General features: G+C 40.6%; 2 protein-coding genes across 2 annotated transcripts; one reads left to right on the top strand and one right to left on the bottom strand.

Moving 5' to 3' along the window:
- Positions 1-1,549: 1,549 nt before the first annotated feature.
- Positions 1,550-27,107, bottom strand: LOC102394994 (olfactory receptor 1N1). Its single transcript, XM_006057733.4, has 2 exons — positions 26,578-27,107; positions 1,550-2,487 (listed from the first exon to the last, which is right to left on the bottom strand). Exons 1-2 carry the CDS (start codon positions 27,080-27,082, stop codon positions 1,550-1,552), a joined length of 1,443 nt encoding a protein of 480 aa, XP_006057795.3. The 5' UTR covers positions 27,083-27,107.
- LOC102395295 (olfactory receptor 1N2) lies at positions 17,909-19,474 on the top strand. The gene has a single exon (XM_006057734.4). The coding sequence runs from the start codon at positions 18,521-18,523 to the stop codon at positions 19,472-19,474; it is 954 nt and encodes a 317-aa protein (XP_006057796.1). The 5' UTR covers positions 17,909-18,520.

The following is a 27,107-nucleotide window of genomic DNA, read 5'->3' as shown; positions in this document are numbered from 1 at the left end:
CAGCCTACCAGGTTCCTCCATCCATGGGATTTTCCGGGCAAGAGTACTGGAGTGGGGTGCCATTGCCTTCTCCCATATATATACACTACCATGTGTAAAATAGGTAGCTAGTGAGAACAGGCTGTGTAGCACAGGGAGCTCAGCTTGGTGCTCTGTGATGAACTAGAGGGGTGGGAGGAAGGTCCAAGAGGGAAGGAATATATGTATACATATAGCTGATACACTTCATTATATAGCAGAAAGTAACACAACATTGTAGAGCAATCATGCTTCATTACTAAAAAGGGAAAAAAAGAAAGCCCCTCTCACCGAGTCAAGGACCCTAGAGAGACTATCCAGAAAGGAGATCTCAAGGGAACAGAAGCCCCACCTCCAATCAGCAAACAAATGGAATCGTCAAGTACTAAGATGAGGCATGCTGCTTGAAATGATTCACATTTGTGCCTTCCACTGCTGAAGGCTGGGAGAGTTTAATTCCATGAAGGATGCTCAGTAATGAAAATTAATTTACACATATAGGTATTGTGAGACATTTTAAGACAGACTGAGTATGAGAAACAAACTGCTTTGGGGAGGGGTTTTAGGTAGCCAGTAGACTCCTGGTCACACCAGGGGGGATGTGAGGAGTCAAAATTTTATGGTCTTTATTTTTAACAATAATATTTTTAATGTGTTTAAGATTCTTAAAGGCAGAAGAAAACTTAGGTGCCCATAAAAAGGTTGGTTTTTTTTCCCTATCTCTGCAATTGTTTAAGCTTTGGTGCCCCTTTTAGATCTGACAACAAACCTGAAAGTAAATAAGGAAAAGTTTGCAGTGTTCACTCCTTCAGGTCACACAAAAGATGCTTGGCATTGAACATTTTGGCCCTTAAGTAGGGTGAAGAGGCAGCCCATGGAACTCAATCATCTTTCCTGGTTGAAATTTTGGCAAACCATGGAATATAAAGTAACCATCATGGAAACCTAAACATTGAAATATCAGTCTTCTGTCAGGGAAGTCTTTACCTATTTTACATCTCCTAGAATGGACTTCTACTCTTTATTTCTTTTGTCCAAACCTCCACTTAGTGCTATAAACATAGAGATGACCACCAATTTTATGATTGACAAATTAACAACCTGGAATGAAAATGTCATGAAAGCAAGGTCAATGTCTTGTTCAGGGTTCTATTCCCAGAACTTATTAAGCCTCCCCCCACATAGTAGGTGTCTGGTGTATATTTGTTTAATGAATGGATCTCAAAGAAAAGATTTTTATACCTTTTCAGTGAACGAGGGATGAAGATTGAGAAAGATGCTAATAATAATAGCCATCATTTATTAAAAACATCCTACTATGAGCCAGTATACTACACACATTTTGTAGTTTATCTTAGTTAATCCTCCAAGTCACATTATTAAATAGAGATTACATTTCCATTTTATTGATGAGAAGTCTAAGGTTCAGCAAGGTTAGGTAACTTTTATGACTATTGTGTGGCAGATCAAAACTGAAGCCAAGTTTGACTCCAAGTCTACGTCTTTTCACTGAAAGTTACTATCACTAGAGCTAAGAAGCAGTAATTCTCCTATGACTGAGGAGCCTCTTAAGGGCCACCTTCATGTCCTTGTTTCGTAGGCTGTAGATGAAGGGGTTCAGCATGGGGGTCACTAGAGTGTACACTGCAGCTGCTGCAATGTCCTTGTCTTCAGAGGCAATGGATGGAGGACACAGATAGGCACTGAAGAGTGTCCCATAGAAGACACAGATGACACAGAGATGGGAACTGCAGGTGGAAAAGGCCTTGCCACCCCCACCCGGCGTTCGGACCCTCAGAACGGCAGATACAATGTGAATGTAGGAGATGACAATGCATATGAAGGGGACCATGAGCACAGTGCCTCCTAAGGCAAAGACCATCAACTCATTGATGCGGGTGTCAGAACAGGACAGCTTCAGGACGGGAATTATGTCACAGAAAAAGTGAGCTATTTCCCCAACAACACAGAAGGACAGACGAGCCATGAGGAGGGTGTGAGTCAAGGCAACAATGTGGGTGAGGATCCAACACAGTGCAAGCAGCAGGGAAGAGACTCGCAGACTCATAACCGTGCAGTAGTGGAGAGGGCGGCAAATGGCCACGTAGCGATCATATGCCATCACAGCCAGGAAGAAGCTGTCCAGATCACCGAACATCAGAAAGAAGTACATCTGTGTGAGGCAGCCAACATAGGAGATGGTATGAAGTTGTGTCTGTACATTTACCAGCATCTTGGTTACTGTGGAGGATGTTAAACCCATGTCAACAAAAGACAGGTTGGCCAAAAAGAAGTACATGGGGGTGTGGAGGTGTGGGTCAGAGCTGATGGCCAGGATGATGAGCACATTCCCCGTCAAGGTGACAAGATACATACACAGGAAAATTCCAAAGAATAACTGCTGTTGCTCTGGCGAGCCAGGTATTCCTCGCAGGAAAAATTCAGAAATGCTGGTTTGGTTTTCCATGACTCTGCTGCACCTGGAAGGTAGGAAGGAGAGTTAGAATGCTAGATTTCTTCTAGAACTCTGCCTGTGCTGTCTGTCAAATTTTCCAACTCCTAAATCTCCCTTTTATTTCATTTTCATCCCCAATCTGGACTTCACCTCCAATCTGACCATACTTCTTTCTTTCCTCCTTATGAATATCATAGCTTTTTTTCTTTCCTCTCTCTTCCCTCTGGTCAATCTTTTATACAGATATGATTCTTTTAGGGAGTCTCTGGGCATATTCAGCTTCAGTCTTACAAAGTTTTGGTCTACTTCTGCGGCCCTGTATCAGTGTCATCATTTTTAGTAACGTGGATACACGCGTAGGTGGCGGTGAGCTAAATCTTATACTCTGTTGATAGCTCCTGAATTCCATAAAAAAATTGTTCTTAAAGCCCTCACAATATCTCATTTTAGAGTGAAGGGCATTATTTTCTTATCTTTTCTTCTGAAATAGAAACTATGGAGTGCATTTTTCATCTGCCTTTCCGTTTTCATCATTGGCATAGGGTCATCCTGCAGCTAACATTTGCGTCCACTTGTTACATGTCAGGTGCTCAACTAAGCACTTCATACAGACTGTCTGCTTTAGCCCTTAAACAAAACAAGGAAGGAGAGATTGTTATGCTTAAGGCCATGTGTTGAAGAAAACTGAGGCTAAGATTACTTGAATCATTTGCACCAACAATTTGCAAATATTGGAGCTAGAATTCAAACCCATGCACTAGATGCCAGAGACTGAATAATAAATCAATATAGATAGAAAGTGGTTTTTTATTTATATTTTATTTTATATTTTATCTTTATACTTTATATTTATATTTTATCTCTAAGTATTTCTATTTTATTTTTTATTATTTTTTAATTTTTAAATTTAAATTTATTTATTTTAATTGGAGGCTAATTACCTTACAATATTGTATTGGTTTTGCCATACATCAACATGAATCCACCATGGGTGCACTGGGATGACCCAGAAGTATTTTTATTTTAGAATCTTTAACCTCACCTTGTAGTTTTTCTATCTTATATACTTATTTTTCATAGAAGAATAATGAAATTTAAGAACTAGATAGAACCTACAGGATCATATGGCATTCCTGGGTGATTCAGTGGTAGAGAATCCACCTGCCAATACAGGAGTCAAAGGAGATGCAGAGTCAATCCCTGGGTCAAGAATATCCCCTGGAGGAGGAAATGGTCTCCAATTCAGTATTCTTGTCAGGAAAGTCCCATAGACAGAGGAGCCTGCTGAGCTGCAGTCTGTGGGGTCACAAAGAGATGGAGATGAATGAGTGACTGAGCACACACACACATACAAGATCATATGGTCTAGAGATCCCCAAACATTGGTCACAATCATAACCAGATGAGACGCTTTTAAAAAATACAGACTCCTCAGACTTATGAGTTAAAATTTTTAGGATATAGTCTGGTTACCCAGTTTAAATACTGGGTATTATTTAAAAACAAAAGCTAAATTCTCAAGTATTTTAATGCTCATCAGAGACTAAGAAGGGCTTCCCTCATGGCTCAGATGGTAAGAATCTCCCTGCAATGCAAGAGACCCGGGTTCCATACCAGGGTCCAGAAGGTCCACTGGAGAAAGAAAGGACAATCCACTCCAGCATTCTTGTCTGAAGAATTCCATGGACAGAGGAGCCTGGCGGGCTACAATCCATGGGTCACAAAAAGTTGGACACAACTGAGTGATTAACACTTTCACTTTTTCAGACACTAAGAATAAATAATTTTGCTTAACTCCTCCATTTGATTCACACATGAATAGGCTAAAGTTCAAAAATAAAGTTATTGAAATAATTTACACTGTGCTTTAGAGGAAGACATGGTATGACAACCAGGATATTCAGCCTCTCTGACTAGTGCCCTTTCTGTTAAGCCAGTTATCTTTTTAATTATTTTTTTTTGTTATCAGTATCTTGCAGATCTAAATATGTTCCTATTCTTAACTTCTATTCAAACTCCACACTAAAGAAAAACTTACCTATAGATGGACAAAAAGATTTACTGAAACATTATTCATATTTTGAAGTTAATACTTCATGAACATGAAGAATATCTGAACACTATTGCATATTTATTTATTCCTGAGCCCTGTACTAATTTAGGAATGTATCTCAGAACTATATAACCTTTCCCAAGATATCATAAAACCACAAACTAAGTTATTTTTTTCCTACTCCGTCTTTCCATGGAGAATACAATGCCTCACAAAGATTGGACTCCCCTGACTGGGCACATTCTAATAACCATGTTCTGGAAAGTGACAGATTCTTAAGACTCAAATGATGGTGTATCTCATTGAGAGGAGAGTGATACAGATTGAATGATTAGACAGTTTTATGCTTTCCTGACTGCAGACCTTGCCTTTAGTGAGAAAGTCTACCCATCCCCACAAAGCTTCTCAAGGGAACTGTAAGTTATCTTAGGATGGAGTTGCATTTGTTTCACTATATCTGTCAGCGTGTAAGCCTGAATCAGGTTATTCCCTTAGTGCTCTCTTCATTAATAGCACTGACCATTTAACATCAGAAAAATTTCAAAATCCTCAACAAAGGGCCTAAAACTCTCCATTGTCAACCCTGTTTTTTACCTTTGTCTTTTTGTTTTTTCTATCAAGGGCCTTATCCTTTGATTCTGTTGTCCTATTCTCTGGTTCTTCTTTCCCTAAAAGAGTTTCTCAGTCTTCATCCTGACTATAACCTCAAAAAACTCTACTGCTCTTAGAGACTAAAATGAGCAGCTCCAGATCCTTGGGCCAACCTCTGGCTTTGTCACCCCAGAGTGACACCCCTTTACTTATTTCTACTGCTTCTTCACCTACTGTGTCTGCCAACAGGTAAAAGATGGCTTTGCCTTGATGGAGAGGATTTTTCCAAAGGCAGGGCTTACTAGTCTGCAACTGTTTGTCTCATTTCTCTTCTTACTGCTATACCAGTTACCAGGAAGAAGGCACTATGCTGCTGCTGCTAAGTCGCTTCAGTCGTGTCCAACTCTGTGCAATTGGAGTGGGTTGCCATTTCCTTCTCCAATGCATGAAAGTGAAAAGTGAAAGTGAAGTCACTCAGTCGTGTCCGACTCCTAGCGACCCCATGGACTGCAGCCTACCAGGCTCCTCCATCCATGGGATTTTCCAGGCAAGAGTACTGGAGTGGGTTGCCATTGCCTTCTCCGAGAAGGCACTGTGGTTATCTTTAATTTGGAAGGAAGGAGGAAAGAGCTCAGATTCTTTCTGACAACCTTCGTGATGGGATTATGTGGAATCAGAATTTAGGATCAAGAATAATAAATACAATTGGCAAATATCCAGAAACATAAGTCAGATTGCTAAACTGATGTTATAAACAAGTTTAGGGTGAGGAAGGGAGAGAAAGAAATACCAGAATTCCCAGTAAGGAGCCCAAGAAATCGGCAAAAGATTGCAAAGGCAAGCCATGGCTAGGTGTGAAGGGGAATTTAGAGCAATCACAGTCACCTTTGCCAACTGGAACAGAGAAGCCCAGAATGAAGAGTATTTAAGACTGTCTGGGGCACATGGTACTGGAGAAGGCAATGGCACCCCACTCCAGTACTCTTGCCTGGAGAATCCCAGGGACGAGGGAGCCTGGTGGGCTGCTGTCTATGGGGTCACACAGAGTTGGACACAACTGAAGTGACTTAGCAGCAGCAGCGGCACATGGTACACTGACCCCACTCAGGTCTACAGAAATTTGGAAATATTTTATATTTTTAAACCTGAACAAGGGACTCAGAAATGGAGAGGATGCATCAGACTATACCAAGAAGAGGCTGAACAGGGCTCTACATTGGCCATATGTAGACAGGGCTTCATGGGAAAGAGTTCCCCAGAGCCTTGTTAGAACAGTCATAATTGCCCAGTTTCTCCTCTGTATCTCATATAATAGATTAAATTAGTACAGTGTTGGCTTCATTAAAACAACTTGGAAGCTTTACTGCTTTCTCTTGTTAAATGGTAGCATTAAGGATTGGTGTTATTTGCATTGATTTGTAATCGCAGTCCATGACAAAAATGCCACTTTCTATGTAAAGAAGTCTCCTAGCTGCCCCCTTGCAACAAGATTCCTGCCCCTAAGCTCCTCCTTTAAAGAAATCCAGAAACTGCCTGTATTCACATGTGCAGTTTAGTGGCATATGACATACTTAAAGAATTCTTGAACTTCTGGTTAAAGATGTTATATTAGAGCCATGCATTCAATTTTACTGTCCCCTCAAACCCACTAAAAGTGAAGTGACTTAAAAAAATTTTTTTTTAAATATAAATTTATTTATTTTAATTGGAGGTTAATTACTTTACCATATTGTGTTGGTTTTGCCATACATCAACATGAATCCGCCACAGGTATACACGTGTTCCCCATCCTGAAACCCCCTCCCTCTTCCCTCCCAGTACCATCCCTCTGGGTCATCTCAGTGCACCAGCCCCAAGCATCCAGTATCATGCATCAAACCTGGACTGGCAACTTGTTTCATATATGTTATTAAGTGACTTTTTAAAAAAAGACATAAAACCCATGAAGGCAGAGAAGAGTGGAAAGCAAACAGTAGTAAAATTTCAGAAGTTGGAAAGCAAAGGGATGAGTGAGTGGTGATCAAAATGCTCTTTCTTTCCTCAACTTGACTAAATGTTAGACAGCTTTTTCCTGACTATAGACTGCTGACCTCCCATTTTTTAGAACATCTAACTTTAGAAAAATTGTGTTTTAAAATTCTTTCTTTGCCCTTTTGGGCTGTAAATCTCCCAGGCTCTTATCTGTTATACTGTTCTTATACCTTAGGAATGTCTTTCTCAAGGTTCTGGGAGCTATCCCTTTGAAATGTAATTATCAATAAAGATAACACCCCTGTCTCCCAGTCTCTTTGAAAGGGTAGGAACCTAACTTCAATAGATGCCAATTAGCAAACATATTAATAGATGGCCTATATCTCTGACCTACTTTCTTTACAACACCCTCTGATACTTTTCCACTAGCTAATCCCAGCTTTTATAAATCCCCTTTCCTTTTGTTTCAGCAGAATTGACTTCAGTCTGTCTCTCCAATTACAGTATTCTTGAATAAAGTCTTCCTTGCTTCTTTAACTCCACATGTGTAATTTATCTTTGACAGTGGTGAGTGGGTTAACAGACATGAAGAAGCTAGATACTAAGCTGGTGGTAGATGAAATAAAATAATCAATTTTGTCAATACTGAAGAATCCACAAAAAAACAGAAACTGGGAGCTCTGGGTATATGAAATAAACTCAGAGGTAATAGCTATTTCAGAAATGGAATCTCTAGATTCTAGTTTTCACTCCTCAGTACTGGAATACTGTCTTCTATCCCAGCAGAAGTTGGTAGTTTTACTTTCTGGAGAAGTTGTGACTAGGAGTTGTCACATAAAATTCAAATTAGTGAATAATATATAAAAACGAGAATTACATGACTATGTGCATGCGTGCTAAGTTCAGTCATGTCCAACTCTGTGCAACCCTGTGGACTGTAGCCCTCCAGGCTCCTCTGTCCATGGGGATTCTCCAGGCAAGAATCTGGAGTGAGTTGCCATGCCCTCCTCCAGGGGATCTTCCTCACCCAGGGATAAACCTAACTCTCTTGTGTCTCCTGCATTGGCTGTGCTGTGCTTAGTTGCTAAGTTGTGTCCTACTCTTTGTGACCCCATGGACTGCAGCCCACTAGGCTCTTCTGTCCATAGGGATTTTCAGGCAAGAATACTGGAGTGGGTTGCCATGCCCACCTCCAGGGGATCTTCCCAACCCAGAAATCGAACCCAGGTCTCCCACATTGCAGGCAGATTCTTTACCGTCTGAGGCACCAGGCATTGGGAGATGGGTTCTTTACCACTAACACCACCAGGGAAGCCTTTTGCATGACTCTGTGTATATGTGTGTGTGCGCACGTGTGCACACGTGCGTGCGCGCTAAGTCCTTCAGTCGTGACCAACTCTTTGCAACCCTATAGACATAGCCTGCCAGGCTCCTCTGTCCATAGGATTCCCCAGGCAAGGATACTGGAGTGGGTTGCCATTTCCTTCCCCAAATGATCTTCTTGATCCAGGGAGTGAACCCACCTATCCTGCATTGGCAGGTGGGTTTTTTACCACTAGCACCACGTGGGAAGCCCTTACATGACTATCAGTTCAGTTCAGTCACTCAGTGTGTCTGACTCTTTGCGACCCCATGAACTGTAGCATGCCAGGCTTCCCTGTCCATCACCAACTCTTGGAGTCCACCCAAACCCATATCCATCGAGTCGGTGATACCATCCAACCATCTCATCCTCTGTTGTCCCCTTCTCCTCCTGCCCTCAATCTTTCCCAGCATCAGAGTCTTTTCCAATGAGTCAGCTCTTCACATGAGATTGCCAAAGTACTGGAGTTTCAGCTTCAATATCAGTCCTTCCAATGAACACCCAGGACTGATCTCCTTTAGGATGGACTGGTTGGATCTCCTTGCAGTCCAAGGGACTCTCAAGAGTCTTCTCCAACATCATAGTTCAAAAAACTAATACAGTGTTTCAGGCTTAAAAATAAAATTAAATTTAAAAAAAATTAAAAAAAATTGTATTAGTAGAAAAAAAATTTTTTTAGGGAGATTTTATAAATTTTCTCACCAGTAAACCAAAAAAAAAAAAAAAAAAAGCATCAGTTTTTCGGTGCTCAGCTTTCTTTATAGTCCAACTCTCACATCCATACATGACCACTGGAAAAGTCATAGCCTTGACTAGATGGACCTTTGTTGACAAAGTAATGTCTCTGCTTTTTAATAACGCTCCTTCCAAGGAGTAAGTGTCTTTTAATTTCATGGCTGCAATCACCATCTGCAGTGATTTTGGAGCCCAGAAAAATAAAGCCCAGAAAAATATATGCATGACTATCAGTTCAGTTCAGTTCAGTCGCTCAGTCGTGTCTGACTCTTTGTGACCCCATGAATTGTAGCACGCCAGGCCTCCCTGTCCATCACCAACTCCCGGAGTTCACTCAGACTCACGTCCATCGAGGCAGTGATGCCATCCAGCCATCTCATCCTCTGTCATCTCCTTCTCCTCCTGCCCCCAATCCCTTCCAGTATCAGAGTCTTTTCCAATGAGTTAACTCTTCACATGAGGTGGCCAAAGTACAGGAGTTTCAGCTTCAACATCAGTCCTTCCAATGAACACCCAGGACTGATCTCCTTTAGGATGGACTGGTTGGATCTCCTTGCAGTCCAAGGGACTCTCAAGAGTCTTCTCCAACACCACAGTTCAAAAGCATCAGTTCTTCGGCACTCAGCTTTCTTCACAGTCCTAACTCTCACATCCGTATATGACCACTGGAAAAACCATAGCCTTGACTGACAGAACTTTATTGGCAAAGTAATGTCTATATAACACCAAATGATGAATCCTGAAACCTAAAGACCTATATCGTGAATACAGAATAGTGTAAGAATTTCTTTGACATTCAAGTAGCTGAGCAGGAAAGAACTAAGGATAATGGCATTGGCCTTCCCCCGAAAGTTTTCCCAGCCAGATAATCCTACAGTGAAACTCAAAATTGACAGCTCCTTCTATAAACACAGGGCTTCCAGGCAGTTCCAGTACAAAATTCATTGTAGTTAACACTTAAATTTTATATGCTTTTCACAAAATTATCAGTTAATAAGATATTCAAATGAAAAAATTAATTTGATCCTGACCTCATGTTGTATAAAAAATCAGTTCCAACTAAATTCATATATAAATAAAAGACAAAACAACAAAATTTTAGATGAAAACACAAATATCTTCCTAATCAAGAAGTATGCAGCTATCTCTTAAATAGGACACAAACAGACTAACTGAAAGTAAATAAATAAGTGGGACCATATTAAAATTAAGAACTTCTAAAAAAATTAAAATAAAATAAAGAACTTCTATTTTTCAAAAGGCACCAGTAAGAGAGTGAAAAGTCAACACACAAGCAAGAAGGAGACATGTGTCATGCATGCATTTCACAAAATATTGTATACCAGTATATATATAAGACTCTTTTCAAATCAACAAACAGAAAGAAACTACAAAATACATTTAAAAATATATCAGAATGTAATATCAAATATTTTTTAAAACACATGAAAATATTTTCAACCTCATTAGTCATCAGGACAGCTTAAATTTAACCTACAATGTGTTACTACTACACATTTATCAGAATAAAATGAAAAAGACTGTACCAAAAGTTAGTGAGACTGGAGCAACCAGAATCTCATAACTACTGTCAACACCATAGAACAATCACTCTGAAAAACTAAAGCTGAACCATGCAAAACCTAGGATTCCCAAATTCTACTATTAAACATATATCCAGCCAAAATATGTATACACATTCCTCAAGAGGTCTGGATAAAAATGTTTGTACCATCACTATTTATAAAATACCAAACTGAAAATCACCTAAATAGCTATCAACAATAGACTAGGTGAATTATGGTAATTTCCATGAATGAATGTCAGCAGCAATGAGAATGAATGAAACACAGGTTTGAGTTTCCTGCTTGCTTCCCTGTCTACTCTCCCACTTCCAGATGATTTCCATTGTAGTTATGCCATGTCTGCATCACTCTTGTACTGGGTATATGTGTAGAGGAAATAAAATCCAAGGTCTTCAGACTAAAAGGAACAATACATAGAGGGGTGCATCTAAGGAGACATTTTTCCGCTTGGACCTCATTTAGATGACAAGATCTTGGACCTTGACCTCATGTTGCAATGGAATGAGATTCTGAGGCTTTTTCGGTTCAGTTCAGTTGCTCAGTCATGTCTGACTTTTTGCGACCCCATGGATTGCAGCACGCCAGGTGTTCATGTCCATCACCAACTCCTGAAGCTTGTCCAAACTCATGTCCATAGAGTCAGTGATGCCATCCAACCATCTCAGCCCTGTTGTCCCCTTCTCCTCCTGCCTTCAATCTTTCCCAGCATCAGGGTCTTTTCCAATGAGTCCGTTCTTCACATCAGATGGCCAAAGTATTGGAGTTTCAGCTTCAGCATCAGTCCTTCCAATGAATATTCAGAACTGATTTCCTTTAGGATTGACTGGTTTGATCCCCTTGCAGTCCAAGGGACTCTCAAGAGTCTCCTCCAACACCACAGTTCAAAAGCGTCAATTCTTTGGTGTCAGCTTTCTTTATAGTCCAACTCTCAGATCCATACATGATTACTAGAAAAACCATAGCTTTGACTAGATGGGTCTTTGTTGGCAAAGTAATGTCTCTGATTTTTAATATGCTGTCTAGGTTGGTCATAGCTTTTCTTCCAAGGAACAAGCATCTTTTAATTTCATAGCTGCAGTCACCATCTGCAGTGATTATGGAACCCAAGAAAATAGTCTCTCACTGTTTCCATTGTTTCCCCACCTATTTGCCATGAAGTGATGTGTCTGGATGCTATGAGATTCATTTTATGAATGTTGAGTTTTAAGCCAACTTTTTCCCTCTCCTCTTCCACTTTCATGAAGAGGCTCTTTAGTTCTTCTTTGCTTTCTGCCATAAGGGTGGTGTCATCTGCATATCTTAGGTTATTGATATTTCTCCCAGAAATCTTGATTCCAGCTTGTGCTTCATCCATTTGGCATTTCTCATGATATGCTCTGCATATAAGTTAAATAAGCAGGGTGACAGTATATAGCCTTGATGTATTCCTTTCCTGATTTGGAGCCAGTCTGTTGTTCCATGTCCAGTTCTCACTGTGGCTTCTTGCTTTGCATACAGATTTCTCAGAAGGCAGATGAGATGGTCTGGTATTCCCATCTCTTGAAGAATTTTCCACAGTTTGTTGTGATCCACATAGTCAAAGTCTTTGGCATAGTCAATAAAGCAGAAGTAGATGTTTTTCTGGAATTCTCTTGCTTTTTCCATGATCCAACAGATGTTGGCAATCTGATCTCTGGTTCCTCTGCCTTTTCTAAAACCAGCTTGTACATCTGGAAGTTCATGGTTCACGTACTGTTGAAGTCTGGCTTGGAAAATTTTGAGTATTTCTTTGCTAATGTGTGAGATGCGTGCAATTGTGCAGTAGTCTGAGCGTTCTTTGGCATTGCCTTTCTTTGGGATTGGAATGAAAACTGACCTTTTCCAGTCCTGTGGCCACTGCTGAATTTTCCAAATTTTCTGGCATATTGAGTCCAGCACTTTCACAGCATCATTTTTTAGGATTTGAAATCACTCAACTGGAATTCCATCACTTCCACTAGCTTTGTTCATAGGAATGCTTCCTAAGGCCCACTTGACTTTGCATTCCAGGACATCTGGCTATAGGTGAGTGATCACACCATTGTGGTTATCACAGTCATGAAGATCTTTTTTGTATAGTTCTTCTGTGTATTCTTGCTACCTCTTCTTAATGTCTTCTGCTTTTGTTAGGTCCATACTATTTCTGTCCTTTATTGTGCCCATCTTTGCATGAAATGTTCCCTTGGTATCTCTAATTTTCTTGAAGATATCTCTAAACTTTCCCATTCTATTGTTTTCCTCTACTTCTTTACACTGATCCCTGAGGAAGGCTTTCTTATCTGTCCTTGCTATTCTTTGGAACTCTGCATTCAAATGGGTATATCTTTCCTTTTCTCCTTTGCTTTTCACTTCTCTTCTTTTCTCAGCTATTTGTAAGGCCTCCTCAGACAACCATTTTGGCTTTTTGCATTTCTTTTTCTTGGGAATGGTCTTGATCACTGCCTCCTGTACAATGTCATGAACCTCTGTCCACAGTTCTTCAGGCACTCTGTCTATCAGATCTAATCCCTTGAATCTATTTCTCACTTCTACTGTATAGTCATAAGGGATTTGATTTAGGTCATACCTGAATGGTCTAGTGATTTTCCCCCCTTTCTTCAATTTAAGTCTGAATTTGGCATAAGGAGTTCATGATCTGAGCCACAGTCATCTCCCGATCTTGTTTTTACTGACTGTGTAGAGCTTCTCCATCTATGGCTGCAGAGAATGTAATCAATCTGATTTCAATATTGACCATCTGGTGATGTCCATGTGTAGAGTCTTCTCTTGTGTGTAGGAAGAGGGTGTTTGCTATGACCAGTGCATTCTCTTGGCAACACTCTGTTAACCTTTGCCCTGCTTCCTTTTGTACTCAAGGCCAAATTTGCCTGTTACTCCAGATATCTCTTGACTTCCTATTTTTGCATTCCAGTCCACTATGATGAAAAGGACATCTTTTTTGTGTGTTAGTTCTAGAAGGTCTTGTAGGTCTTCATAGAACTGTTCAACCTCAGCTTCTTCAGCATTACTGGTTGGGTCATAGGTGTGGATTACTGTGATATTGAATGGTTTGCCTTGGAAATGAACAGAGATCATTCTGTCGTTTTTGAGGTTACACCCAACTACTGTATTTTGGACTCTTTTGTTGACTATGAGGGCTACTCCATTTATTCTAAAGGATTCTTTCCCACAGTAGTAGATATAGTGGTTATCTGAATTAAATTCACCCTTTCCAGTTGATTTAGTTCACTTTACTAAATGTCAATGTTCACTCTTGCCATCTCCTGCTTGACCACTTCCAGTTTACCTTGATTCATGGATCTAACATTCTAGGTTCCTATGCAATATTGTTGTTTACAGCATAGGACTTTACTTCCATCACCAGTCATATGTGAAACAAGGCATTGTTTTTGCTTTGGCTCCATCTCTTCATTCCTTCCGGAGTTATTTCTCCCCTGTTCTCCAGTAGCATATTGGGCATCTACCAGCCTGGGGAGTTCATCTTTCAGTTCCTATCTTTTTGCCTTTTCTTTCTGTTCATGGGATTCTCAAGGCAAGAATACTGAAGTGTCTTTCCATTCCCTTCTCCTGTGGGCCATGTTTTGTCAGAACTCTCCACCATGACCATCCGTCTTGGGTGGCTGTCCATCATGGGTGGCCCTATACTGCATGGCTCATAGTTTCATTGAGTTAGACAAGTCTGTAGTCCATGTGGATTCTGAGGCTTTTTGGAAGGAACAAGTCTATTCTGAATCTGGAAAGAATATAAATAATTTGAGTCAAGAGAGCAGGCTGTGCTAAGTGAAAGAGGGTCCCAAATTCTTTCCTATTCTTCCTATGGAGGGATGGAGCTTAACTTCTTTCCCTTAGTCACTGGGCTGGCCTTAGTGATTGATTGCTCTATAGAAGACAGTGAAAGCAAGATTCTCAGATTTCCAAAGCTAGGTTTTACGAAGACCTTGCAGCTTCCATCATGACTTCTTAGATGGTTTGCTCTCAAAATGCCCCACTTCTGAAGCCCACTGCTGTGCTGTGAGTAGCCTAGATATATATGGAAAGGCCATACATATCTGGAAAGGCCATATATATATACATGTGTGTGTGTGTGTGTGTGTTCAGACCTAACAAACAAATGGAGAATGTGTGAGTTACTAAAAAGTGGTACTGATAAAACTGTTGCTGCTGTTAGTCAGTCAGTCATGTCTGCTGACTCTTTGTGACCCCATAAACTGCAGCCTGAGTTTGCTCAAACTAATGTCCATTGAATCGATGATGCCATCCAATCTCATCCTCTGTCACCTGCTTCTCATGCCCTCAATCAGACTAGCTACATGTGAAAAATTAAAAGTAAAGCTAGATACTTTTTTCTCACCCCACAGCAACATAAATTGCAAGTAAATGAAAAACTTAGTATAGTGTTTAAAACTAGAAGAAAGAACTAAATGGAATTTCCTTGATCTACAGGATGGAAAGGACTTTTTAGTATAAAAGTAATGGGGAAAAATACAAAGCTAAATATCTGTCAATTTTGACTAAAAAATAATTTTAAAACCTTCTGTAAAAATAGATGAACAATCCAAGTTTGATGCATGAAACTGGGCCAACCCAGAGGTATAGGATGGGGAGGGAGCTGGGAGGGGAGTTCAGGATGGGGGACACATGTACACCCATGGCTGATTAATGTCAATGTATGGCAAAAACCACCACAATATTGTAAAGTAATTAGCCTCCAATTAAAATAAATTAATTAATTTTTAAAAACTTCTATAAATATTCAATGGCAAGGACATAAGAAACACCCCAAATAAAATGTTTTAATTTTGTTTTATTGCATTTAATATCCATTTTAAAAGCACAAACACCCCAGTAGGAAAAAGACAAATATATTAACAGGATAATTTGAAGAATAATTACTATGGTTAAAAATCAAATAAAAAAAATAGTTGATCTTGCTAGTAACCAAAGGCATACACAGAGAAAATGAGATTTTCACATAGAAAATGAGATTATTCTGTACCAATGATATTGCTAATGATTAAAATCAACAATGATACTGGGACAAACTATGGCGGTTAAGAGCATGGACTGAAGCCACTCCATCCTTTCTTCCTTCTTTCCTTTTCCTGTGTATACTCTCCATCTCTAGGTCTCCATCCAAGTTCTGATTTTCTACTTCTCTCTCCTTTCCAGTCTGCCAACACTACACCCTGCGCTATCTGTCTCAAAAAAAAAAAAAAAAAAAGTGGGCTCTAGAGTTATGGAGACCTAGATTGGAATTCCATCCTCTCCATTTAGTTGGTCAAGTCATTATCTTCACTGGGCCTCAGTTTTTTCATTTGTAAAATAGGGATGACTATAGTTTCTTTATCCTAATAAACTTGTATTACTTGAGATCATTTAATGAAAGTGTGCAGTAAGGACTACAGTATTTTTTAAAAGATATTTTATATGGACCATTTTTAAAATCTTTATAGAATTTTTTTACAATATTGTTTCTGTTTCATGCTTCGGTTTTTTGACCCCGAGGCTTGTGGGATTTTAACTCCCCATCCAGGGAGAAACCCATGCCTTCTGCACTGGAAGGTGAAGTTTTAACCACTGAATCACCAGGGAAGTCCCAGTACTACTAGTATTAATGACAATACTGAAGAAGTTACATTTTTGCTGTGGTTATGTATCAGATATTATGACTTATGTGTTCTACATAGGCTGCCTTATGTAACTGAAAGGTTAGGACTTGGGGGAGTTGCTTCTTAACATTACTCTGTTTAGAGAGGTAATACCTAGGTATCATTAGTGGTAAAGAACCCGCCTCCCAATGCAGGAGACATAAGAGATGTGGGTTCCATCCCTGGGTCAGGAAGATCCCCTGGAGGAGGGCATGGCAACCCACTACAGTGTTCTTGCCTGGATAATCCCATGGTCAAAGGAGCCTGGCAGGCTACAGTCCATTTAGAGAAATCACCAGCAGGATCATTATATTTTAAGCTCTTAATGTCTCCCTCAATCCAGTTTAACCTAGAACCTGGAACAGGCATTAAATGGTCCAGGGCAGAGGCAAGAGTTCCCAGGAGGACTGCTGGTCAAGCTGGAGTGCATAGCATCGCAGCTAAAGGCCTCAGAATCTCACCCCCAAGTTCCCCATCTGAGAGCTTAACCCCTGTGAAAGAGATGCCCTCTATTCTCCCAGGACCCCAGCAGAGATGGCTAGAGAATAGGCTGAAAAGGAACACTGAGGTTGGCTCTAATGAGCACTTTGGGGATGATGTTCTAGGGATCTTTAAAACCCTAAGAAAGGCTCCTGTCTTGCCAGGTCTGAAAAATGCATTATACACTCCAGGTATTCCTGATGACCCCTGGACTCAATAGACCCCAGATTTACAAGGTCAGAAAGGTCTCAAGGAGTTCCTTATTGTGAACTTCCCACCCACAAGAGGGAACTGAAGAATCTGAATATGCTTGAAACCAATCCATGTTCTGATAGGTGAGAGAATCTGGAAGGGTAGGGGACAAACACACACACTTGTACAAACACCTCTCTTCCCAGCCCAAGGACCAGGCAAAAGTTTGTAGGGTGGCTGATCTAAATGTCTGCCTAAGATTAGAAGCCTCTCTATAAACCAAGAACAAATGGAGTACTAATACAGTGGCAAAATCTAATAAGGTTAGGGAGGACGTGAAATGACATCTTATACAAGCTTGCTCTAAGTCCTAGGAGAACTGAAGATCAGAGTGGCCATTTTCAAGCCCAGAGAACCAGACACTGATTCCTTCTACCTTCCCTTTGCTGAAAAGAAACATCAGAGAGTTAGAGTACAAGTGTCGATGGAAGGCACAGACACTGGAGTCAGACACACCTGCTGTTGAATCACATTCATTAGCTTTCTGATCTTGAGTACATCAAATATTTCTAAGACTCAATCGCACCATTTGCAGAATCGTGAAGGAGAATAATACCTACCAGACTTGAAAGAACAAAACAGTGCCATCAATTTCTCTGGAACATAGCAAGCATCTACAAACAGGTACTGATCATGTTCATGTCCAAGAGACTAGGGGGAGAGAAATACCAGTTTTCAAATGTCTAGATGTGCAATAGGGGAAGAGTTCAGGGAAAAAGGAGAGAGAGTGATGAGGATCAAGGGTTGGCAGCCCTGTCCTGTTTGTCTATTGTGGATACAGAGAATGGAACATCACAGACACTCCCTGGCCTCAGCCCATATATCCGTGCTTCCAGTAAGGTAAGAGTACAGGGAGTGGAGCTAAATAGGCGAGGTCAAGTTCTAGGGATTGAGGAGGCAAGTAGAAATAGACTATCTTGTCTATGGTGTATGTCAAGGGGTGGGTGTTGGGGGAGGGGCAGCAAGGAAGATCATGCATTTCCTTTTTACTTGGTGAGCAAAAGTGACTTTTCCAATCTTGCCTTTAAGGATATGCTCAATTCTTATCTCCTCCAATTTCCAACATGGACTTCTCTGGTCAAACTGATCACTTTCCTAAGGACCCTATTATATACAGCTATGAAGGCATGGTATAGTTTGCATGGGTATTGGTTTGCCTGTTCTCTAAAGTCCCATGTGTGTTTTCTCTCACATCATAATGGCATCCAGAGATTCTCATGGGCAAGGACCACTTCTTCTTTTTTTCCTGGAACAGTTTGGGCTACACAGATATTATCTGTGAATTGATCTAATACTTAAATATTGACACGTGGAAGTGTTTTATCTGCACAGATAGCAAAACTACAAAGGATGGGAAAACCAAGCAGAGTGAATCAAACCACCCTTTCAGACTTCCTCCTTCTAGGGATCTCTGAGCAGCCAGAGGAGCAAACTCTCCTGTTCGTCATCTTCCTGGGCATGTACCTGGTCACTGTGATGGGAAACCTGCTCATCATCCTGGCCATCACCTCTGACCCTCACCTCCATACTCCCATGTACTTCTTTCTGGCCAACCTATCAATAACAGACGCCTGCTTCACTTCTGCCTCCATCCCCAAAATGCTGGTCAACATGCATACTCAGAGTCAGAGCATCTCCTATTCTGGGTGCTTTGCACAGCTGTATTTTCTCCTCGTGTTTGGTGGCCTTGACAACTTACTTCTGGCAGTGATGGCATATGACCGCTATGTGGCCATCTGTCAGCCACTTCATTACAGCACAGCTATGAGTCCCCAACTCTGTGCATTAATGTTGAGCATATGCTGGGCGCTAACCAACTGTCCTGCACTGACACACACACTATTGCTGACCCGTGTGGCCTTCTGTGCCCACAAGGCCATTCCCCACTTCTACTGTGATCCCAGTGCTCTCCTGAAGCTTGCCTGCTCAGATACCCGCATTAACGAGCTGATGATCATCACCATGGGCCTGATGTTCCTCACTGCTCCCCTCCTGCTGATTGTCCTCTCCTATGTCCGCATTTCCTGGGCCGTGTTTGGCATCTCATCTCCTGGAGGGCGGTGGAAGGCCTTCTCGACATGTGGTTCTCACCTCACAGTGGTCCTGCTCTTCTATGGGTCTCTTATGGGTGTGTATTTACTTCCTCCATCAACTCACTCTGCAGAGAGGGAGAGCAGGGCTGCCATTCTCTATATGGTGATTATTCCCATGCTGAACCCTTTCATATACAGCTTGAGGAATAAAGATATGAATGAGGCTTTGAGTAAACTCTTTGGCAGTGGGAAAACCATCTTTTTACCATGACAGTGATGGCCAATCCTGGTATCTGAATTAACCCCTGCTCTCCATCACTTCTGGAGAAGGAAATGGCAACCCACTCCAGTGTTCTTGCCTGGAGAATCCCAGGGACGGGGGAGCCTTGTGGGCTGCCGTCTATGGGGTCGCACAGAGTCAGACACGACTGAAGCGACTTAGCAGCAGCAGCAGCAGCATCTCCATCACTTCATGGTGAAAGGTTGTTGTTGAATCACGTGAATACACTGGGATTCTTGGCCCCCGGAGGAGAAGAATTCAATCTGGGGCCAGAGACGAGGCTTGATCGCTCAGAGCTTTTGTGTAATAAAGTTTTATTAAAGTATAAAGGAGATAGAGAAAGCTTCTGACATAGGCATCAGAAGGGGGCAGAAAGAGTACCCCCCTGCTAGTCTTTAGCTGGATGTTATATAGTCACTAGCAGTCTGTTAATGAAAGAAAGGAATGTCTTAAAATTCAGAATAGCACCAGGCCCCTCGCCCATAAGGTGTATTTTGGGATAATCTTGGCACCAAATGGTTTATCCTGGGCCATAAAATGATTAACTTGAATCTTAAAGAAGGGCAGACCACCATACAAATAGTTTCATCTACATAGATTAGGGGAACAATATCTGAGTATAACATATTGGTTTGTCAAGTAGGTTCTGGGCCAAGAGGCGAACCGACTTGGAGACAGAGTTTGGGGTAAAGGCATAGTACATTAGCATAGCTCAAGACAAACATTTCCATAAGAAAAAGGCATTGGTTATCTCTAGGCTCAAGAATAGCTAACTTCAGGCGAAACCTGGTGTCATTATGGCAACACAGTATTTTAAGAGAAACCTCCCTTTAAATTTGTGTAGAGAAGGAAAAAAATATTGTTAGTTTGTTTCCTCCTGCCGCTTAAGAGAGATAAAAATGTCTGATACTTGCAGGCTATTTCCTCCATTTGGAGACCCCTCTCTCCTTGGGGACCCCTAGATTTTCTATCAACCTGCCTAGGAAATGACTCTCTCAATGGGAAATATATGGGGAAACAGTGGAAACAGTGGAAACAGTGTCAGACTTTATTTTTCTGGGCTCCAAAATCACTGCAGATGGTGACTGCAGCTATGAAATTAAAAGACGCTTACTCCTTGGAAGGAAAGTTATGACCAACCTAGATAGCATATTCAAAAGCAGAGACATTACTTTGCCAACAAAGGTCCATCTAGTCAAGGCTATGGTTTTTCCTGTGGTCATGTATGGATGTGAGAGTTGGACTGTGAAGAAGGCTGAGCGCGGAAGAGTTGATGCTTTTGAACTGTGGTGTTGGAAAAGACTCTTGAGAGTCCCTTGGACTGCAAGGAGATCCAACCAGTCCGTTCTGAAGGAGATCAGCCCTGGGATTTCTTTGGAAGGAATGATGCTAAAGCTGAAACTCCAGTCCTTTGGCCACCTCATGCGAAGAGTTGACTCATTGGAAAAGACTCTGATGCTGGGAGGGATTGGGGGCAAGAGGAGAAGGAGACAACAGAGGATAAGATGGCTGGATGTTATCACTGACTCGATGGACGTGAGTCTGAGTGAACTCCGGGAGTTGGTGATGGACAGGGAGGCCTGGCGTGCTGCGATTCATGGGGTCGCAAAGAGTTGGACACGACTGAGTGACTGAACTGAACTGAACTCCATCATTTGAATGACTCCACTATTTTCAGACTGATTTAAGGGAAAGTTATCAAGACATTAAAAAATTAGGTGTTTAACAAAGAAGGCATTTCCATTCTTTCACTGGGCCTCTGGCAACCACCATTCTATTCTCTGCTTCTATGATTTGACCGTGTTAGATGCCACAAGTAAGTGAACTCATACAGTATTTGTCTTTCTGTGTCTGACTTATTTCACCTAGCATAATGTACAAAGTTCCAGTTATGCAAGATAAATGAGTTTTTTGAGATCAAATATTCGGCAAGACGACTATAGTGAATGACACTGTATTGTGTGCTTGTCATGTACTATTAAGGTGGCTCTTGAATTAAGTCTTCTCACCAAACATACAAAAATAAAATGGCCATTATATGGAGGTGACAAATACATTAATTAACTTGACTATGGTGATGATTTCCAACATACACCTACCAAAATATCAAGCTGTACATTTTAAATACATACAATGTTTATATGTCAAATATACCTCAATAAAGCTGTTTAAAAAAGAACTAATAGTTTCTCAGGAAATAAGACTAGAAACTTAAGTTCTACTAGTGATGTTAATTGCTCAATTTAATACACAAGAGCTATCATTAATAATAACTAGAATTCACTATTTATGTAAAGAATCACTAGGACAAGAGAATAACTAGAAACAAATGCAATTCAAGCCATCATATATTTTCTGAGTATTTATTCCAGCTTACTGCTTCTCCTATTTAAGTCACAGCTTGGGAAGTGAAGAGGGATTTTTCTCCTAAGTGGAAATTCTTTTTTGATTTGCTGCTTTTAAAATTAAATCTGCTTTATGATGGAAATCCAAATATAGTAACACAGACATGAAAACAAAGGATACAAAGTACTTCACACTTCTGTTATTCATTTTTTATCCTTCTAAAATGGTTTTTATTCATAAAGTTTTATGTTTACATAAATGGGACTTATTTTACATGGTATTTTATAGCTTTCCTTTTCTATAATAATTTAGCTTTATTGTATTGTAATATCTACATTTCTGCCTCTATACATATCAATACATAGAATGTACACAGCATCAGTACATCAATCCACTTAAAATTTTTAAGTTTTAGTTTATCTCTTATTGAATTAACACAGTGATTCATTGTGAAACTTTATTAACAATTATATTACACTTGAAATGTCTTGTGTCAGTTGTCTGATCAAGGTTACTTTCATATCTCCAAAGCATCTATTTTAAAGAGCTCCATTGTCTTAGTTCCCCAGTGCCTGTGGCTTACTCCTTTGAAAAGAGAAGCATGAACTTTGAAAATATCCATATAAGAAATGAATCGCCAGTCCAGGTTCAATGCAGGATACAGGAAGCTTGGGGCTGCTGCACTGGGGTGACCCAGAGGGATGGTATGGGGAGGGAGGTGGGAGGCGGGGTTCAGGATTGGGAACACGTGTACACCCGTGGCAGATTCATGTTGATGTATGGCAAAACCAATACAATATTGTAAAGTAATTAGCCTCTAATTAAAATAAATAAATTTAAATTAAAAAAAAAAAAGAAAATATTCATAAAAATACATGAAGAATGGAAGTCTAGGTTGAACCCCATGGAAAGAGAGACAACAAAGCCAGATTGTCTTAATTCACCTAAAAGTGAAAGTGAAGTCGCTCAGTCGTGTCCGACTCTGTGACCCCGTGGACTATAGCCCACCAGGCTCCTCCGTCCATAGGATTCTCCAGGCAAGAATACTGGAGTGGGTTGCCATTTCCTTCTCCATGGGATCTTCCCAACCCAGGGATCGAACCCAGGTCTCCCGCATTGCAGGCAGACACTTTAACCTCTGAGCCACCAGGGAAGCCTCATTTACCTAAGGGATTACCTAAATCAGAGCTTAAAAAATGAAATAAATGAATAATAAAAGAAAGTTGCTATCAAAATATACTACATGTGTATCAAATATTAAGCTTTTACCAAAATTTCTGACTTCCATCTTCACACCTCAAAACAGACTAGAGTTGGGGACATCACCTTAGCCTTAAATGTCACTCCAGATGCTGGTTGCATACTAATTAGTCTTATATTTATGTACAAAATTGGATAAACATATTGCATTTTACATAGGGCAGACACATACACACAAAGAGAAAGGGAAAAGATGGGTAAAGTAGCCTCAATGCCTGTAATATTGGATTCAAGACAAGTCCTATCCTTTGTGCTGTGTCAAGAAACATGGCAAGGTAGATGAGGGCCTTTAAACATGAATAGCATTATACAACAAAACATTTTTAGTGTCCTGTCAAGAACTCAAATGGGACTTCCCTGGTGGTCCAGTGGATAAGAATCTGCCTGCCAGTACAGGAGACACTGGTTTGATCCCTAGTCCGGGAAGATTCCACCTGCCCTGGAGCAACTAAGCTCCTGAGACACTAAGCACCTGAGCCACAACTGCTGAAGCCCATGTGCGTAGAGCCTGTACTTTGCAACAAGAGAAGTTACCGCAATGAGAAACCTGCACACCACAACTACAGCATAGCCCCTGATTGCTGCAACCAGAGAAAGCCCATGCAAAGCGATGAAGACCCAGCATAGCCAAAAATAATTAATTATTAAAAAAGAACTCAAAGGTCCCTTTGTGGAGGTACAGATGCTCTGAAATCAACTAATTCTTTATAACAGATGTACAGTTTTTGGCAGCATATGTGAAATAACTGTTAGTTTAAAATAGTAAAATGGGGGAGAGGGAAGGGATACATGTATAATTATGGCTGATTAGCATTGTTGTACAGCAGAAACCAATACAACCTTGTAAAGCAGTTTTCCTCCAAATGAAAAATAAATTAAAAAATAAAATATTAAAATGTTTTTGAGTGACATTAGCAAAGTTGCAAGTCACACTGAAATTTCACGTAGCTTAATGTAAACAAGAAGCTACCAATGAACACAGGATGCAGTTTTTTTCAAAGCTTTGGGTTTTTTTCATTGAATATACAGTCAGCAGTGTCTGATATGTCTGTAGTGAGTGTGAAAGAGAGAAGAGAATCTGATAGCTCAGGAAAGATCCTCTTCTATTAGAAATTGAAAAAGGAATTTACTGTAGCTAGAATTAATCTGAAAATATCACCATGAACCACTGATTCCTCTATTCCCCAAATAATCCAAGTGTTCTCTTGTTTCACTCTACCCAAATAAAATAAAATTAAATTAAATTAAAAAAAAAAAGAATTCTTGGAAGGTGTTATAAGCCTGCATCCCACCACTTCCCTAGTTCAGTTTTTCACTGATCTTCAAATCGTTGTTCATAAATCTGCAGTGTCCACATCGTGTGGGGGCTTGTTAGAAATGCAAATTCTTGGATCTCGTCCCACAACTACAGGATTGGAATTCATGGAGATAGTTCAGGAATCTCTGTTTTAACAAGCTTTCCAGGAACTCTTAGGCATGTTAAAGTTTGAAAAGACTTGCTTTCATTCTTTATTTGGGAAAGCAAGAAGTCCAGGAAGGATAGAGAGTGCTGAATCTGCAGTGATATTAACAAAAATGAATGACGTTTTCAGAGATTATGCATTGGAATAATCTAGTGCATTTCATTATGTATACAAAGGAGGCCAGCACTAAGTATGCTTTCATTGCTGACTGTGTTTGGGGGCTAATCAATGTCAACCACACTGTGCTGGCAAAGGGGAACTTCCTGGCCAGTCTGGATCTCCTCCAGGTTCTCCTATCCTCAGAGTTGTTTTTGTAACATTTTATACCACATGCAGAAAGTTATGCATTTCCTTTTATTTAAGTGACAGTTTGGATTCTATGATTTAATAGACCCATAAAGACAAAAAGAAAATCCTGCATTGTCTCCATAAGAGTGCGGTATAATAATATAGGTAATTCTTTAGATTCTCGGGGTGTGAAAGCCTGAGACTATGGGCCTAAAATATATCGGTTTCCAAAATTCTCCTCAAATAAAAGATAACTAAATGACCTGTATATTTTTGTATTGTTAATGTCCCCAAGTTGTAGAAATAAGTAATAAAATTAATATAGCATTTTCTGATCAAAAGTTGTTTCCAAAGGAGAGCACTGGGTTTTTTTTTAATTTTTTTATTGAAGTATAGTTGATTTACAATGTCATGTTAATCCCTGCTGTACAGCAAAGTAATTCAGTTATGCATAGGTACACATTTAAAAAATATTCTTTACTATATGATTTATCGTAGGGTACTGAACATAGTTCTCTGTGCTATATAATAGGACATGGCTGTTTATCCATTCTATATATAGTAGTTTACATCTGCTAACCCTCCGGTCCATCCCTCCCCCCATTTCTCTTCTCCTTGGCAACCAAAAGTCTGTTCTCTATGTCCGTGAGTCTGTTTCTGTTTCATAAATAAGTTCATTTGTATTATATTTTAGATTCCATGTATAAGAGGTAGCATATGTATTTGTCTTTCTTTTTCTGAGTTACTTCATGTAAGTACAATTGATAATCTCTAGGTCCATCCATGTTGCTGTTACTGGTGTTATTTCATTCTTTTTTAGGGCTGAGTAGTACTCCATTGTGTGTATATATATATATACCATATCTTCTTTATCCCTTCATCTAAACATTGGTGGACATTTAGATTGTTTCTATGTCTTGGCTATTGTGAATAGTGTTGCTATGAACATAATAGGGGTGCATATATCTTTTTGAATTACAGTTTTGTTTGGATATATGCCCAGGAGTTGGATTGCTAAATCATATGGAAATTCTGGGAAACCTCCATCCTGTTTGCCATAGTTACTGAACCAACTTACATTTCTACCAACAGTGCAGAGGTTTCCTTTTTCTCCACACCAGAAGAGTACTGCTAATAAGGGAATGGAATTCTGGTCAATGAACATTTGTCAAGTAAATACAACATGCCATCATTTTTCTTAGGGTTTGGCGACATTAAAGCTTTGAATTATATTCAAATGGAAAAATCAAATACAAGAGATGAATCAAAATGAGGTTCTGATTTAAATAAAAGTTGGGTGTCACTGTAAGAAAAACATTGCTCTACTGCAGAGTTTCCCCAGGGCCCCTTTTATGTCCTTGTTCCTAAGGCTGTAGATAAAGGGGTTCAACATGGGTGTGACCACCGTGTACATGAGAGCCACAATGATGTCCTTGTCAATGAAATCACTCAGTGTTGGGAAGAGGTACTGCCCAAATATTGACCCATAGAACAGAGTCACTACAGAGAGATGGGAGCCACACGTGGACAATGCTTTGCAGATCCCCTTGGTTGAAGGGACCCTTAGGACGGTGGCCCCGATGTACCCATAAGATACCAGGATACATGTGAATGGCAGAGTAATGACCACCACGCCTACTGTGAACATGACCAACTCATTGAGGAAGATGTCTGAGCAGGACAATTTGAGCAGAGCACCAAGGTCACAGAAGAAATGGGGGATGGTGTTGTCAGCACAGAAGGATAATTGGGTCAGGAGGAGAGTGTGAGAAAGGGAGCTGGCACCAGACAGGATCCAGGATCCGGCCACTAGGAAGGCACACAGCTCCTGCCTCATGATGGTGGTGTAGTGAAGGGGGCGACATACAGCAACATAGCGGTCATATGCCATGGAGGTAATAAGGAAGCTGTCCAGATCAGTAAAAAATATGAAAAAATACATCTGTGCTATGCACCCTGCATAGGGGATAGATTGATCCTGGGTTTGCATGCTCATTAGCATGTTAGGGACGGTGACAGATGAGAAGGAGACGTCAGTGAGGGCCAAGTGGCTGAGGAAGAAGTACATGGGGGTGTGGAGGCGAGGGTCCAGCCTGATGAGCAGGAGGATGAGCAGGTTGCCCAGCACCGTGGTCAGGTACACGCCCAGGAACAGGGCGAAGAACACGCCCTGCTGCTCTGGCCGGATGGGGAGCCCCAGGAGGAGGAACTCGGACGCGCTGCTCTGGTTCTCCCTCCTCATGCTCCTCTCCTGTCTGCTGCGGATG

This window comes from Bubalus bubalis, chromosome 12 (genome assembly GCF_019923935.1).
Source record: "Bubalus bubalis isolate 160015118507 breed Murrah chromosome 12, NDDB_SH_1, whole genome shotgun sequence".
Classification (NCBI taxonomy): domain Eukaryota; kingdom Metazoa; phylum Chordata; class Mammalia; order Artiodactyla; family Bovidae; genus Bubalus; species Bubalus bubalis.
Note: the sequence above shows the minus strand (reverse complement) of the source record. Positions and strands in the feature narration are given on the sequence as shown.